We start from the raw sequence: 12,500 nt of genomic DNA on the forward strand, positions 1-12,500 counted from the left end.
TCCCACTTCTGCACCCACTTCTGCACCCACTCCGGCCCCCACTTCACCCACTCCGGCTCCCACTTCTGCACCCACTCCGGCCCCCACTTCACCCACTCCGGCCCCCACTTCACCCACTCCAGCTCCCACTTCTGCACCCACTCCAGCTCCCACTTCTGCGCCCACTCCGGCCCCCACTTCACCCACTCCGGCTCCCACTTCTGCACCCACTCCGGCCCCCACTTCACCCACTCCGGCCCCCACTTCACCCACTCCAGCTCCCACTTCCGCACCCACTCCAGCTCCCACTTCTGCACCCACTCCGGCCCCCACTTCACCCACTCCGGCTCCCACTTCTGCACCCACTCCAGCCCCCACTTCTGCGCCAACCACAAAAACCACAGGTAAAAATGATGTCATAATTTCCTTGTAATTTTTAAAAGTAGATTTATTCATGAATTTTTAATTATTTCTTTATCAATTCGTATGCAAATTTGCCATATTCCGTCGACAGTTCAAGCATACCATAAATAAGATTTACATTGCAGAAGGACAAAGCACTCAGGAACCAAGTCCTGGGTGCATCGCTCCTGGGACAAGCTATGACTATGATGAAGTTCTTCACAAGTCCCTCCTGTTTTACGAAGCTCAGCGATCTGGAGATCTGCCAGCTTCACAGCGTGTCACCTGGCGTAAGGACTCTGCCCTGGGCGACGCCAAGGACAGTGTGACCAACGTTCAGCTTGATCTAACAGGAGGATATTATGATGGTTAGACTTCATCAGTTACACACAAAAAATATTACTCAACTGCGGGTACATTGTCATTACAAGCAAGTCTATAGCATTGAGAAATTACTATTTCTGCACTATTAATCTATATGTGATTTATTTTGAAACAGCTGGCGATTATGGCAAATTTGGATATCCAATGTCAAGTATGACAACAGTGTTGGCATGGGGAGCCATCGACTACGGCGCTGCCTATATACAAGCAGGTAATTCAGTGAGCAATGATACACTGTAATATCAAGTAAATGTTTATCACATGATGACTATTTAGAAATCTTTGCCATATTTTGAACAAGTTTAATAACTAATTCAACTGATTTCAGGGGAAATGCCGTACATGAAGGAGGCCGTCAAGTGGGCCACAGACTATTTCCTTAAGGCACACGTGAGTCCTACTGTGTTGTATGGCCAAGTAGGTAATGGTCAGCTTGACCATGCTTTTTGGGGCCGTCCAGAGGACATGACCATGGACAGACCAGCCTACAAAATCACGGAAGCAAATCCCGGATCTGACTTGGTGGCCGAGACTTCTGCTGCCCTGGCTGCCGCCTCCATTCTCTTCAAAGATTCCAACCCTGCATATTCTGCCGAATGTCTTCAACACTCTAGGGAGCTTTACGATTTTGCCAATAATTTCAGAGGAGACTACGACGCTACAATCCCTGGTGTTTCTGAATTCTATGCCAGCTATGGCTACTACGACGAATTAGCTTGGGCTGCTGCCTGGCTTTACCGTGCCACAGGTGAGACTAGCTACCTAACGGCAGCCAAGACACATTTTCAGCAACTTTCAACAACTCCTTGGGAGTTTTCTTGGGCTGATAAGACCCCTGGAGTGCAGGTATTACTGGCACAACTAGCCGACGAAGTCGATAAAGCCACATATGTGAATCATTTGACCAACTTCTGCAACGACATCATAGACAACAGGCAAAGGACACCCAAGGGATTGGTGTACCTGAGTCAGTGGGGCTCCCTCCGATATGCAGCTAACGCAGTCTTCATTTGTCTAAGAGCTGCAGACTTGGGCATCAACCCTGAGAAATATCGAGAGTTTGGCAAGCAACAGATCCACTACATGTTGGGCGACACTGGACGGAGCTATGTGGTTGGTTTTGGCGTGAACCCTCCACAGCGGCCACATCACGCCAGCAGCTCGTGTAAACCAGCTCCAGCAACGTGTGACTGGTCAGACTTCCATTCGCCGGATCCTAACCCTCACGTGCTGTACGGAGCCTTGGTGGGAGGCCCTGACGCCAACGACTGGTATGAGGACAAGCGCGAAGACTATGTCAAGAATGAAGTTGCCACAGACTACAACGCAGGGTTCCAATCTGCTGTAGCTGCTCTCCGCTCCCTCACGGACTGTGGCGGAGTGACAGCTGCACCAACAACAGCAGCTCCCACCCCAGCACCCACCTCGGTTCCCACTCCCGCACCCACTTCAGCACCAACCACACCGAACACAGGCGGAGGAAGTGGCAGCTGCTTCCGATTTGCGAAAGCCAACAGTTGGAGCGGGAACTATGATGGAACATTGTACGTGACTATCCCCACTGATGTAGGGTCTTGGAGCATCAACCTTCAGTTATCATCATCTGTGAACAATTTCCAGGTCAGTATGAATTTTGCAAATTTACAATTGCTTAAGAATGGGAGAACTGTAGATTTATTTTTCCTTTAAATACTGGGTTTTCATTAATTCAACTTGATTTACTTCATTCAACAATATAGATTTTCAATTATAATACATTTATCTATATAGGTAGCTTACCGGTATTGAATATGAATAAGCATGTGTCCATATACATGTGTGGGTAGGGGCATGCACACAGGTAATAGATCTGGCTGGTCATATTAATTTATTACTGGTCTAAATACAAATGAATAAAGATGTTGACATGAAATGTTAGATATTTTGTGAAAATAGAATATCTTTTATTAGTTATTTACAAACACGTTTGGACAAGCTGAAATATAGATTTACTTTAGAATATGAGTGATATACGACAACAATGTAGACACGAAAGAGACCAAAAGTATTGGGGAATGCCAGCGGTATGTCGCCGTCTCAAAAAGGAGGAAAACCATAAACAATGATTGATTTTGAGAGTGCAAAAAAAGAAAATGCGTTTATATACTAATTACTCCGTTTCATCCTTCCCTCTTTTGGGCACCGAAGGCGTGGACAGCGAACGTGGCACCCACTTCTGGCACCTCCATCACGCTCACCAACAAAAACTACAATGGAGTCCAAACTGCTGGCGCAACGCTTGAGCTAGGCATCTTGGTAACTTTCTCGGGACCTACTCCAGCCATCACGGCCGCGACTTTCAATGGTGAAACGCTTACAGGTTGTGGAGCTACCTCAGCTCCTTCCACCCCAGCTCCAACCCCGGCTCCAACCCCAGCCTCGACTCCAGAGAGTACTGTGAACCCTGGAACTGGTAACTAAGTGATGATATTCTCTTTCATATACTTCCTTTTCCTGGGCTTTTGCCACATCTTTTTATGCGTAATGTATATCGACAAATATGAAGAACTAATGACGCCCATAAGGATTTGCAATGAGGGTAATGTAAGCCTTCCGCACAAGATTTTCAATAAAGGATAGTTTAAAACTAATCAAGAGAGGTCAGCGCGATTCCTGAAGAGTATACATACTTTCGATACCGAAATTAAGTCGTTGGAAAATTTACTGTTTATCTGATATTTTCGTTACAGAAGAACCTAGTACCCAAGCACCAGGCTCTGGGTGCGTTGCTCCTGGGACAAGCTATGACTATGATGAAGTTCTTCACAAGTCCCTCCTGTTTTACGAAGCTCAGCGATCTGGAGATCTGCCAGCTTCACAGCGTGTCACCTGGCGTAAGGACTCTGCCCTGGGCGACGCCAAGGACAGTGTGACCAACGTTCAGCTTGACCTAACAGGAGGATATTATGATGGTTAGACTTCATCAGTTACACACAAAAAAATATTACTCTACTGCGGGTACAGTCATTACAAGCAAGTCTATATAGCATTGAGAAATTACTATTTCTGCACTATTAATCTATATGTGATTTATTTTGAAACAGCTGGCGATTATGGCAAATTTGGATATCCAATGTCAAGTATGACAACAGTGTTGGCATGGGGAGCCATCGACTACGGCGCTGCCTATATACAAGCAGGTAATTCAGTAAGCAACGCTACACTGTAATATCAAGTGAATGTTTATCACATGATGACTATTTAGAAATCTTTGCCATATTTTGAACAAGTTTTATAACTAATTCAACTGATTTCAGGGGAAATGCCGTACATGAAGGAGGCCGTCAAGTGGGCCACAGACTATTTCCTTAAGGCACACGTGAGTCCTACTGTGTTGTATGGCCAAGTAGGTAATGGTCAGCTTGACCATGCTTTTTGGGGCCGTCCAGAGGACATGACCATGGACAGACCAGCCTACAAAATCACGGAAGCAAATCCCGGATCTGACTTGGTGGCCGAGACTTCTGCTGCCCTGGCTGCCGCCTCCATTCTCTTCAAAGATTCCAACCCTGCATATTCTGCCGAATGTCTTCAACACTCTAGGGAGCTTTACGATTTTGCCAATAATTTCAGAGGAGACTACGACGCTACAATCCCTGGTGTTTCTGAATTCTATGCCAGCTATGGCTACTACGACGAATTAGCTTGGGCTGCTGCCTGGCTTTACCGTGCCACAGGTGAGACTAGCTACCTAACGGCAGCCAAGACACATTTTCAGCAACTTTCAACAACTCCTTGGGAGTTTTCTTGGGCTGATAAGACCCCTGGAGTGCAGGTATTACTGGCACAACTAGCCGACGAAGTCGATAAAGCCACATATGTGAATCATTTGACCAACTTCTGCAACGACATCATAGACAACAGGCAAAGGACACCCAAGGGATTGGTGTACCTGAGTCAGTGGGGCTCCCTCCGATATGCAGCTAACGCAGTCTTCATTTGTCTAAGAGCTGCAGACTTGGGCATCAACCCTGAGAAATATCGAGAGTTTGGCAAGCAACAGATCCACTACATGTTGGGCGACACTGGACGGAGTTATGTGGTTGGTTTTGGCGTGAACCCTCCACAGCGGCCACATCACGCCAGCAGCTCGTGTAAACCAGCTCCAGCAACGTGTGACTGGTCAGACTTCCATTCGCCGGATCCTAACCCTCACGTGCTGTACGGAGCCTTGGTGGGAGGCCCTGACGCCAACGACTGGTATGAGGACAAGCGCGAAGACTATGTCAAGAATGAAGTTGCCACAGACTACAACGCAGGGTTCCAATCTGCTGTAGCTGCTCTCCGCTTCCACACGGACTGTGGCGGAGTGACAGCTGCACCAACAACAGCAGCTCCCACCCCAGCACCTACCCCTGTACCCACTTCTACACCAACCCCACCTCCAACACCAGAACCTACTGCAAACCCAGGAACTGGTAACTAAAATGACTATGTATTTGCTGTATTTGACGTGTATTATGTTTCTTCCTACAGTTTACATATTATAGTAATACCAGTAGTAATAGTTACATTGTATATGTAAAAACTAAAGGTCCATGATATAAATTGACTTCAAAAATACTGAACTACACATCTAATTTACTGATATTTTTACCAATAAATGCTGGTTTAGAATTTTCACGAAATTGGAACACGGATACTTGAGTATGTAGGTATTGTAGTAAGGACTTTAAGTTTCCTGTCATCAAATTACAGCATGAGCTAAATGTGGAAGAACACGTATTTGTTAAATGAAATATTCCCCACAGAGGAACCCAGTACCCAAGCACCTGGCTCTGGGTGCGTTGCTCCTGGGACAAGCTATGACTATGATGAAGTTCTTCACAAGTCCCTCCTGTTTTACGAAGCTCAGCGATCTGGAGATCTGCCAGCTTCACAGCGTGTCACCTGGCGTAAGGACTCTGCCCTGGGCGACGCCAAGGACAGTGTGACCAACGTTCAGCTTGACCTAACAGGAGGATATTATGATGGTTAGACTTCATCAGTTACACACAAAAAATATTACTCTACTGCGGGTACAGTCATTACAAGCAAGTCTATATAGCATTGAGAAATTACTATTTCTGCACTATTAATCTATATGTGATTTATTTTGAAACAGCTGGCGATTATGGCAAATTTGGATATCCAATGTCAAGTATGACAACAGTGTTGGCATGGGGAGCCATCGACTACGGCGCTGCCTATATACAAGCAGGTAATTCAGTAAGCAACGCTACACTGTAATATCGAGTGAATGTTTATCACATGATGACTATTTAGAAATCTTTGCCATATTTTGAACAAGTTTAATAACTAATTCAACTGATTTCAGGGGAAATGCCGTACATGAAGGAGGCCGTCAAGTGGGCCACAGACTATTTCCTTAAGGCACACGTGAGTCCTACTGTGTTGTATGGCCAAGTAGGTAATGGTCAGCTTGACCATGCTTTTTGGGGCCGTCCAGAGGACATGACCATGGACAGACCAGCCTACAAAATCACGGAAGCAAATCCCGGATCTGACTTGGTGGCCGAGACTTCTGCTGCCCTGGCTGCCGCCTCCATTCTCTTCAAAGATTCCAACCCTGCATATTCTGCCGAATGTCTTCAACACTCTAGGGAGCTTTACGATTTTGCCAATAATTTCAGAGGAGACTACGACGCTACAATCCCTGGTGTTTCTGAATTCTATGCCAGCTATGGCTACTACGACGAATTAGCTTGGGCTGCTGCCTGGCTTTACCGTGCCACAGGTGAGACTAGCTACCTAACGGCAGCCAAGACACATTTTCAGCAACTTTCAACAACTCCTTGGGAGTTTTCTTGGGCTGATAAGACCCCTGGAGTGCAGGTATTACTGGCACAACTAGCCGACGAAGTCGATAAAGCCACATATGTGAATCATTTGACCAACTTCTGCAACGACATCATAGACAACAGGCAAAGGACACCCAAGGGATTGGTGTACCTGAGTCAGTGGGGCTCCCTCCGATATGCAGCTAACGCAGTCTTCATTTGTCTAAGAGCTGCAGACTTGGGCATCAACCCTGAGAAATATCGAGAGTTTGGCAAGCAACAGATCCACTACATGTTGGGCGACACTGGACGGAGCTATGTGGTTGGTTTTGGCGTGAACCCTCCGCAGCGGCCACATCACGCCAGCAGCTCGTGTAAACCAGCTCCAGCAACGTGTGACTGGTCAGACTTCCATTCGCCGGATCCTAACCCTCACGTGCTGTACGGAGCCTTGGTGGGAGGCCCTGACGCCAACGACTGGTATGAGGACAAGCGCGAAGACTATGTCAAGAATGAAGTTGCCACAGACTACAACGCAGGGTTCCAATCTGCTGTAGCTGCTCTTCGCTCCCTCACGGACTGTGGCGGAGTGACAGCTGCACCAACAACAGCAGCTCCCACCCCAGCACCTACCCCTGTACCCACTTCTACACCAACCCCACCTCCAACACCAGAACCTACTGCAAACCCAGGAACTGGTAACTAAAATGACTATGTATTTGCTGTATTTGACGTGTATTATGTTTCTTCCTACAGTTTACATATTATAGTAATACCTGTAGAAATAGTTACATTGTATATGTAAAAACTAAAGGTCCATGATATAAATTGACTTCAAAAATACTGAACTACACATCTAATTTACTGATATTTTTACCAATAAATGCTGGTTTAGAATTTTCACGAAATTGGAACACGGATACTTGAGTATGTAGGTATTGTAGTAAGGACTTTAAGTTTCCTGTCATCAAATTACAGCATGAGCTAAATGTGGAAGAACACGTATTTGTTAAATGAAATATTCCCCACAGAGGAACCCAGTACCCAAGCACCTGGCTCTGGGTGCGTTGCTCCTGGGACAAGCTATGACTATGATGAAGTTCTTCACAAGTCCCTCCTGTTTTACGAAGCTCAGCGATCTGGAGATCTGCCAGCTTCACAGCGTGTCACCTGGCGTAAGGACTCTGCCCTGGGCGACGCCAAGGACAGTGTGACCAACGTTCAGCTTGATCTAACAGGAGGATATTATGATGGTTAGACTTCATCAGTTACACACAAAAAATATTACTCTACTGCGGGTACATTGTCATTACAAGCAAGTCTATAGCATTGAGAAATTACTATTTCTGCACTATTAATCTATATGTGATTTATTTTGAAACAGCTGGCGATTATGGCAAATTTGGATATCCAATGTCAAGTATGACAACAGTGTTGGCATGGGGAGCCATCGACTACGGCGCTGCCTATATACAAGCAGGTAATTCAGTAAGCAACGCTACACTGTAATATCAAGTGAATGTTTATCACATGATGACTATTTAGAAATCTTTGCCATATTTTGAACAAGTTTAATAACTAATTCAACTGATTTCAGGGGAAATGCCGTACATGAAGGAGGCCGTCAGGTGGGCCACAGACTATTTCCTTAAGGCACACGTGAGTCCTACTGTGTTGTATGGCCAAGTAGGTAATGGTCAGCTTGACCATGCTTTTTGGGGCCGTCCAGAGGACATGACCATGGACAGACCAGCCTACAAAATCACGGAAGCAAATCCCGGATCTGACTTGGTGGCCGAGACTTCTGCTGCCCTGGCTGCCGCCTCCATTCTCTTCAAAGATTCCAACCCTGCATATTCTGCCGAATGTCTTCAACACTCTAGGGAGCTTTACGATTTTGCCAATAATTTCAGAGGAGACTACGACGCTACAATCCCTGGTGTTTCTGAATTCTATGCCAGCTATGGCTACTACGACGAATTAGCTTGGGCTGCTGCCTGGCTTTACCGTGCCACAGGTGAGACTAGCTACCTAACGGCAGCCAAGACACATTTTCAGCAACTTTCAACAACTCCTTGGGAGTTTTCTTGGGCTGATAAGACCCCTGGAGTGCAGGTATTACTGGCACAACTAGCCGACGAAGTCGATAAAGCCACATATGTGAATCATTTGACCAACTTCTGCAACGACATCATAGACAACAGGCAAAGGACACCCAAGGGATTGGTGTACCTGAGTCAGTGGGGCTCCCTCCGATATGCAGCTAACGCAGTCTTCATTTGTCTAAGAGCTGCAGACTTGGGCATCAACCCTGAGAAATATCGAGAGTTTGGCAAGCAACAGATCCACTACATGTTGGGCGACACTGGACGGAGCTATGTGGTTGGTTTTGGCGTGAACCCTCCGCAGCGGCCACATCACGCCAGCAGCTCGTGTAAACCAGCCCCAGCAACGTGTGACTGGTCAGACTTCCATTCGCCGGATCCTAACCCTCACGTGCTGTACGGAGCCTTGGTGGGAGGCCCTGACGCCAACGACTGGTATGAGGACAAGCGCGAAGACTATGTCAAGAATGAAGTTGCCACAGACTACAACGCAGGGTTCCAATCTGCTGTAGCTGCTCTCCGCTCCCTCACGGACTGTGGCGGAGTGACAGCTGCACCAACAACAGCAGCTCCCACCCCAGCACCCACCTCGGTTCCCACTCCCGCACCCACTTCAGCACCAACCACACCGAACACAGGCGGAGGAAGTGGCAGCTGCTTCCGATTTGCGAAAGCCAACAGTTGGAGCGGGAACTATGATGGAACATTGTACGTGACTATCCCCACTGATGTAGGGTCTTGGAGCATCGACCTTCAGTTATCATCATCTGTGAACAATTTCCAGGTCAGTATGAATTTTGCAAATTTACAATTGCTTAAGAATGGGAGAACTGTAGATTTATTTTTCCTTTAAATACTGGGTTTTCATTGATTCAACCTGATTTACTTCATTCAACAATATAGATTTTCAATTTTAATACATTTATCTATATAGGTAGCTTACCGGTATTGAATATGAATAAGCATGTGTCCATATACATGTGTGGGTAGGGGCATGCACACAGGTAATAGATCTGGCTGGTCATATTAATTTATTACTGGTCTAAATACAAATGAATAAAGATGTTGACATGAAATGTTAGATATTTTGTGAAAATAGAATATCTTTTATTAGTTATTTACAAACACGTTTGGACAAGCTGAAATATAGATTTACTTTAGAATATGAGTGATATACGACAATAATGTAGACACGAAAGAGACCAAAGTATTGGGGAATGCCAGCGGTATGTCGCCGTCTCAAAAAGGAGGAAAACCATAAACAATGATTGATTTTGAGAGTGCAAAAAAAGAAAATGTGTTTATATACTAATTACTCCGTTTCATCCTTCCCTCTTTTGGGCACCGAAGGCGTGGACAGCGAACGTGGCACCCACTTCTGGCACCTCCATCACGCTCACCAACAAAAACTACAATGGAGTCCAAACTGCTGGCGCAACGCTTGAGCTAGGCATCTTGGTAACTTTCTCGGGACCTACTCCAGCCATCACGGCCGCGACTTTCAATGGTGAAACGCTTACAGGTTGTGGAACTACCTCAGCTCCTTCCACCCCAGCTCCAACCCCGGCTCCAACCCCAGCCTCGACTCCAGAGAGTACTGTGAACCCTGGAACTGGTAACTAAGTGATGATATTCTCTTTCATATACTTCCTTTTCCTGGGCTTTTGCCACATCTTTTTATGCGTAATGTATATCGACAAATATGAAGAACTAATGACTCGCCCATAAGGATTTGCAATGAGGGTAATGTAAGCCTTCCGCACAAGATTTTCAATAAAGGATAGTTTAAAACTAATCAAGAGAGGTCAGCGCGATTCCTGAAGAGTATACATACTTTCGATACCGAAATTAAGTCGTTGGAAAATTTACTGTTTATCTGATATTTTCGTTACAGAAGAACCTAGTACCCAAGCACCAGGCTCTGGGTGCGTTGCTCCTGGGACAAGCTATGACTATGATGAAGTTCTTCACAAGTCCCTCCTGTTTTACGAAGCTCAGCGATCTGGAGATCTGCCAGCTTCACAGCGTGTCACCTGGCGTAAGGACTCTGCCCTGGGCGACGCCAAGGACAGTGTGACCAACGTTCAGCTTGATCTAACAGGAGGATATTATGATGGTTAGACTTCATCAGTTACACACAAAAAATATTACTCAACTGCGGGTACATTGTCATTACAAGCAAGTCTATAGCATTGAGAAATTACTATTTCTGCACTATTAATCTATATGTGATTTATTTTGAAACAGCTGGCGATTATGGCAAATTTGGATATCCAATGTCAAGTATGACAACAGTGTTGGCATGGGGAGCCATCGACTACGGCGCTGCCTATATACAAGCAGGTAATTCAGTGAGCAATGATACACTGTAATATCAAGTAAATGTTTATCACATGATGACTATTTAGAAATCTTTGCCATATTTTGAACAAGTTTAATAACTAATTCAACTGATTTCAGGGGAAATGCCGTACATGAAGGAGGCCGTCAAGTGGGCCACAGACTATTTCCTTAAGGCACACGTGAGTCCTACTGTGTTGTATGGCCAAGTAGGTAATGGTCAGCTTGACCATGCTTTTTGGGGCCGTCCAGAGGACATGACCATGGACAGACCAGCCTACAAAATCACGGAAGCAAATCCCGGATCTGACTTGGTGGCCGAGACTTCTGCTGCCCTGGCTGCCGCCTCCATTCTCTTCAAAGATTCCAACCCTGCATATTCTGCCGAATGTCTTCAACACTCTAGGGAGCTTTACGATTTTGCCAATAATTTCAGAGGAGACTACGACGCTACAATCCCTGGTGTTTCTGAATTCTATGCCAGCTATGGCTACTACGACGAATTAGCTTGGGCTGCTGCCTGGCTTTACCGTGCCACAGGTGAGACTAGCTACCTAACGGCAGCCAAGACACATTTTCAGCAACTTTCAACAACTCCTTGGGAGTTTTCTTGGGCTGATAAGACCCCTGGAGTGCAGGTATTACTGGCACAACTAGCCGACGAAGTCGATAAAGCCACATATGTGAATCATTTGACCAACTTCTGCAACGACATCATAGACAACAGGCAAAGGACACCCAAGGGATTGGTGTACCTGAGTCAGTGGGGCTCCCTCCGATATGCAGCTAACGCAGTCTTCATTTGTCTAAGAGCTGCAGACTTGGGCATCAACCCTGAGAAATATCGAGAGTTTGGCAAGCAACAGATCCACTACATGTTGGGCGACACTGGACGGAGTTATGTGGTTGGTTTTGGCGTGAACCCTCCACAGCGGCCACATCACGCCAGCAGCTCGTGTAAACCAGCTCCAGCAACGTGTGACTGGTCAGACTTCCATTCGCCGGATCCTAACCCTCACGTGCTGTACGGAGCCTTGGTGGGAGGCCCTGACGCCAACGACTGGTATGAGGACAAGCGCGAAGACTATGTCAAGAATGAAGTTGCCACAGACTACAACGCAGGGTTCCAATCTGCTGTAGCTGCTCTCCGCTCCCTTACGGACTGTGGTGCATAACACTGAAATGAAGGAATGCCCATCACTAAAGGGTTACTGAAGCCGCAGTTTCTCTTCTAGGGCTGCTGTGGTCGTCCAGCTTCTCGTAGAAGTATAAAGATTCTAGACTAGAGCCTGGTTCCAGAGTTAGATATTAATCTATTTATTGCAATTTTTCTGCCACTTCATCTAAGGCCAGTAGTGTTATATTCAAAATATAGCAATAGGGTGAGGTTTGGAGTCAAAGCCCAGTCTCCGTCTCCTACCTCCCCCCCCCTTCAGAACAGATCAGTATAAGGATCAAGAGTCTAAAAAGC

General features: G+C 46.2%; 1 protein-coding gene across 1 annotated transcript in view; it reads left to right on the forward strand.

Annotated features, from left to right (window-relative positions):
- Positions 1-12,500, forward strand: part of LOC113804126 (uncharacterized) — a 28,757-nt gene that overhangs the window by 16,128 nt on the left and 129 nt on the right. The window contains exons 9-26 of the mRNA XM_070138953.1: positions 1-383; positions 528-749; positions 881-976; positions 1,094-2,385; positions 2,953-3,217; positions 3,495-3,716; positions 3,849-3,944; positions 4,062-5,222; positions 5,556-5,777; positions 5,909-6,004; positions 6,122-7,282; positions 7,616-7,837; positions 7,969-8,064; positions 8,182-9,473; positions 10,040-10,304; positions 10,584-10,805; positions 10,937-11,032; positions 11,150-12,500. The exon at positions 1-383 is cut by the window's left edge and continues 284 nt beyond it; the exon at positions 11,150-12,500 is cut by the window's right edge and continues 129 nt beyond it. Of these exons, the coding sequence (XP_069995054.1) occupies positions 1-383; positions 528-749; positions 881-976; positions 1,094-2,385; positions 2,953-3,217; positions 3,495-3,716; positions 3,849-3,944; positions 4,062-5,222; positions 5,556-5,777; positions 5,909-6,004; positions 6,122-7,282; positions 7,616-7,837; positions 7,969-8,064; positions 8,182-9,473; positions 10,040-10,304; positions 10,584-10,805; positions 10,937-11,032; positions 11,150-12,204 (8,464 nt within the window). The 3' untranslated portion in view covers positions 12,205-12,500. The remainder of the gene's footprint in view (positions 384-527; positions 750-880; positions 977-1,093; positions 2,386-2,952; positions 3,218-3,494; positions 3,717-3,848; positions 3,945-4,061; positions 5,223-5,555; positions 5,778-5,908; positions 6,005-6,121; positions 7,283-7,615; positions 7,838-7,968; positions 8,065-8,181; positions 9,474-10,039; positions 10,305-10,583; positions 10,806-10,936; positions 11,033-11,149) is intronic.

This window comes from Penaeus vannamei, chromosome 25, assembly GCF_042767895.1.
Source record: "Penaeus vannamei isolate JL-2024 chromosome 25, ASM4276789v1, whole genome shotgun sequence".
Taxonomy (NCBI): Eukaryota; Metazoa; Arthropoda; class Malacostraca; order Decapoda; family Penaeidae; genus Penaeus; species Penaeus vannamei.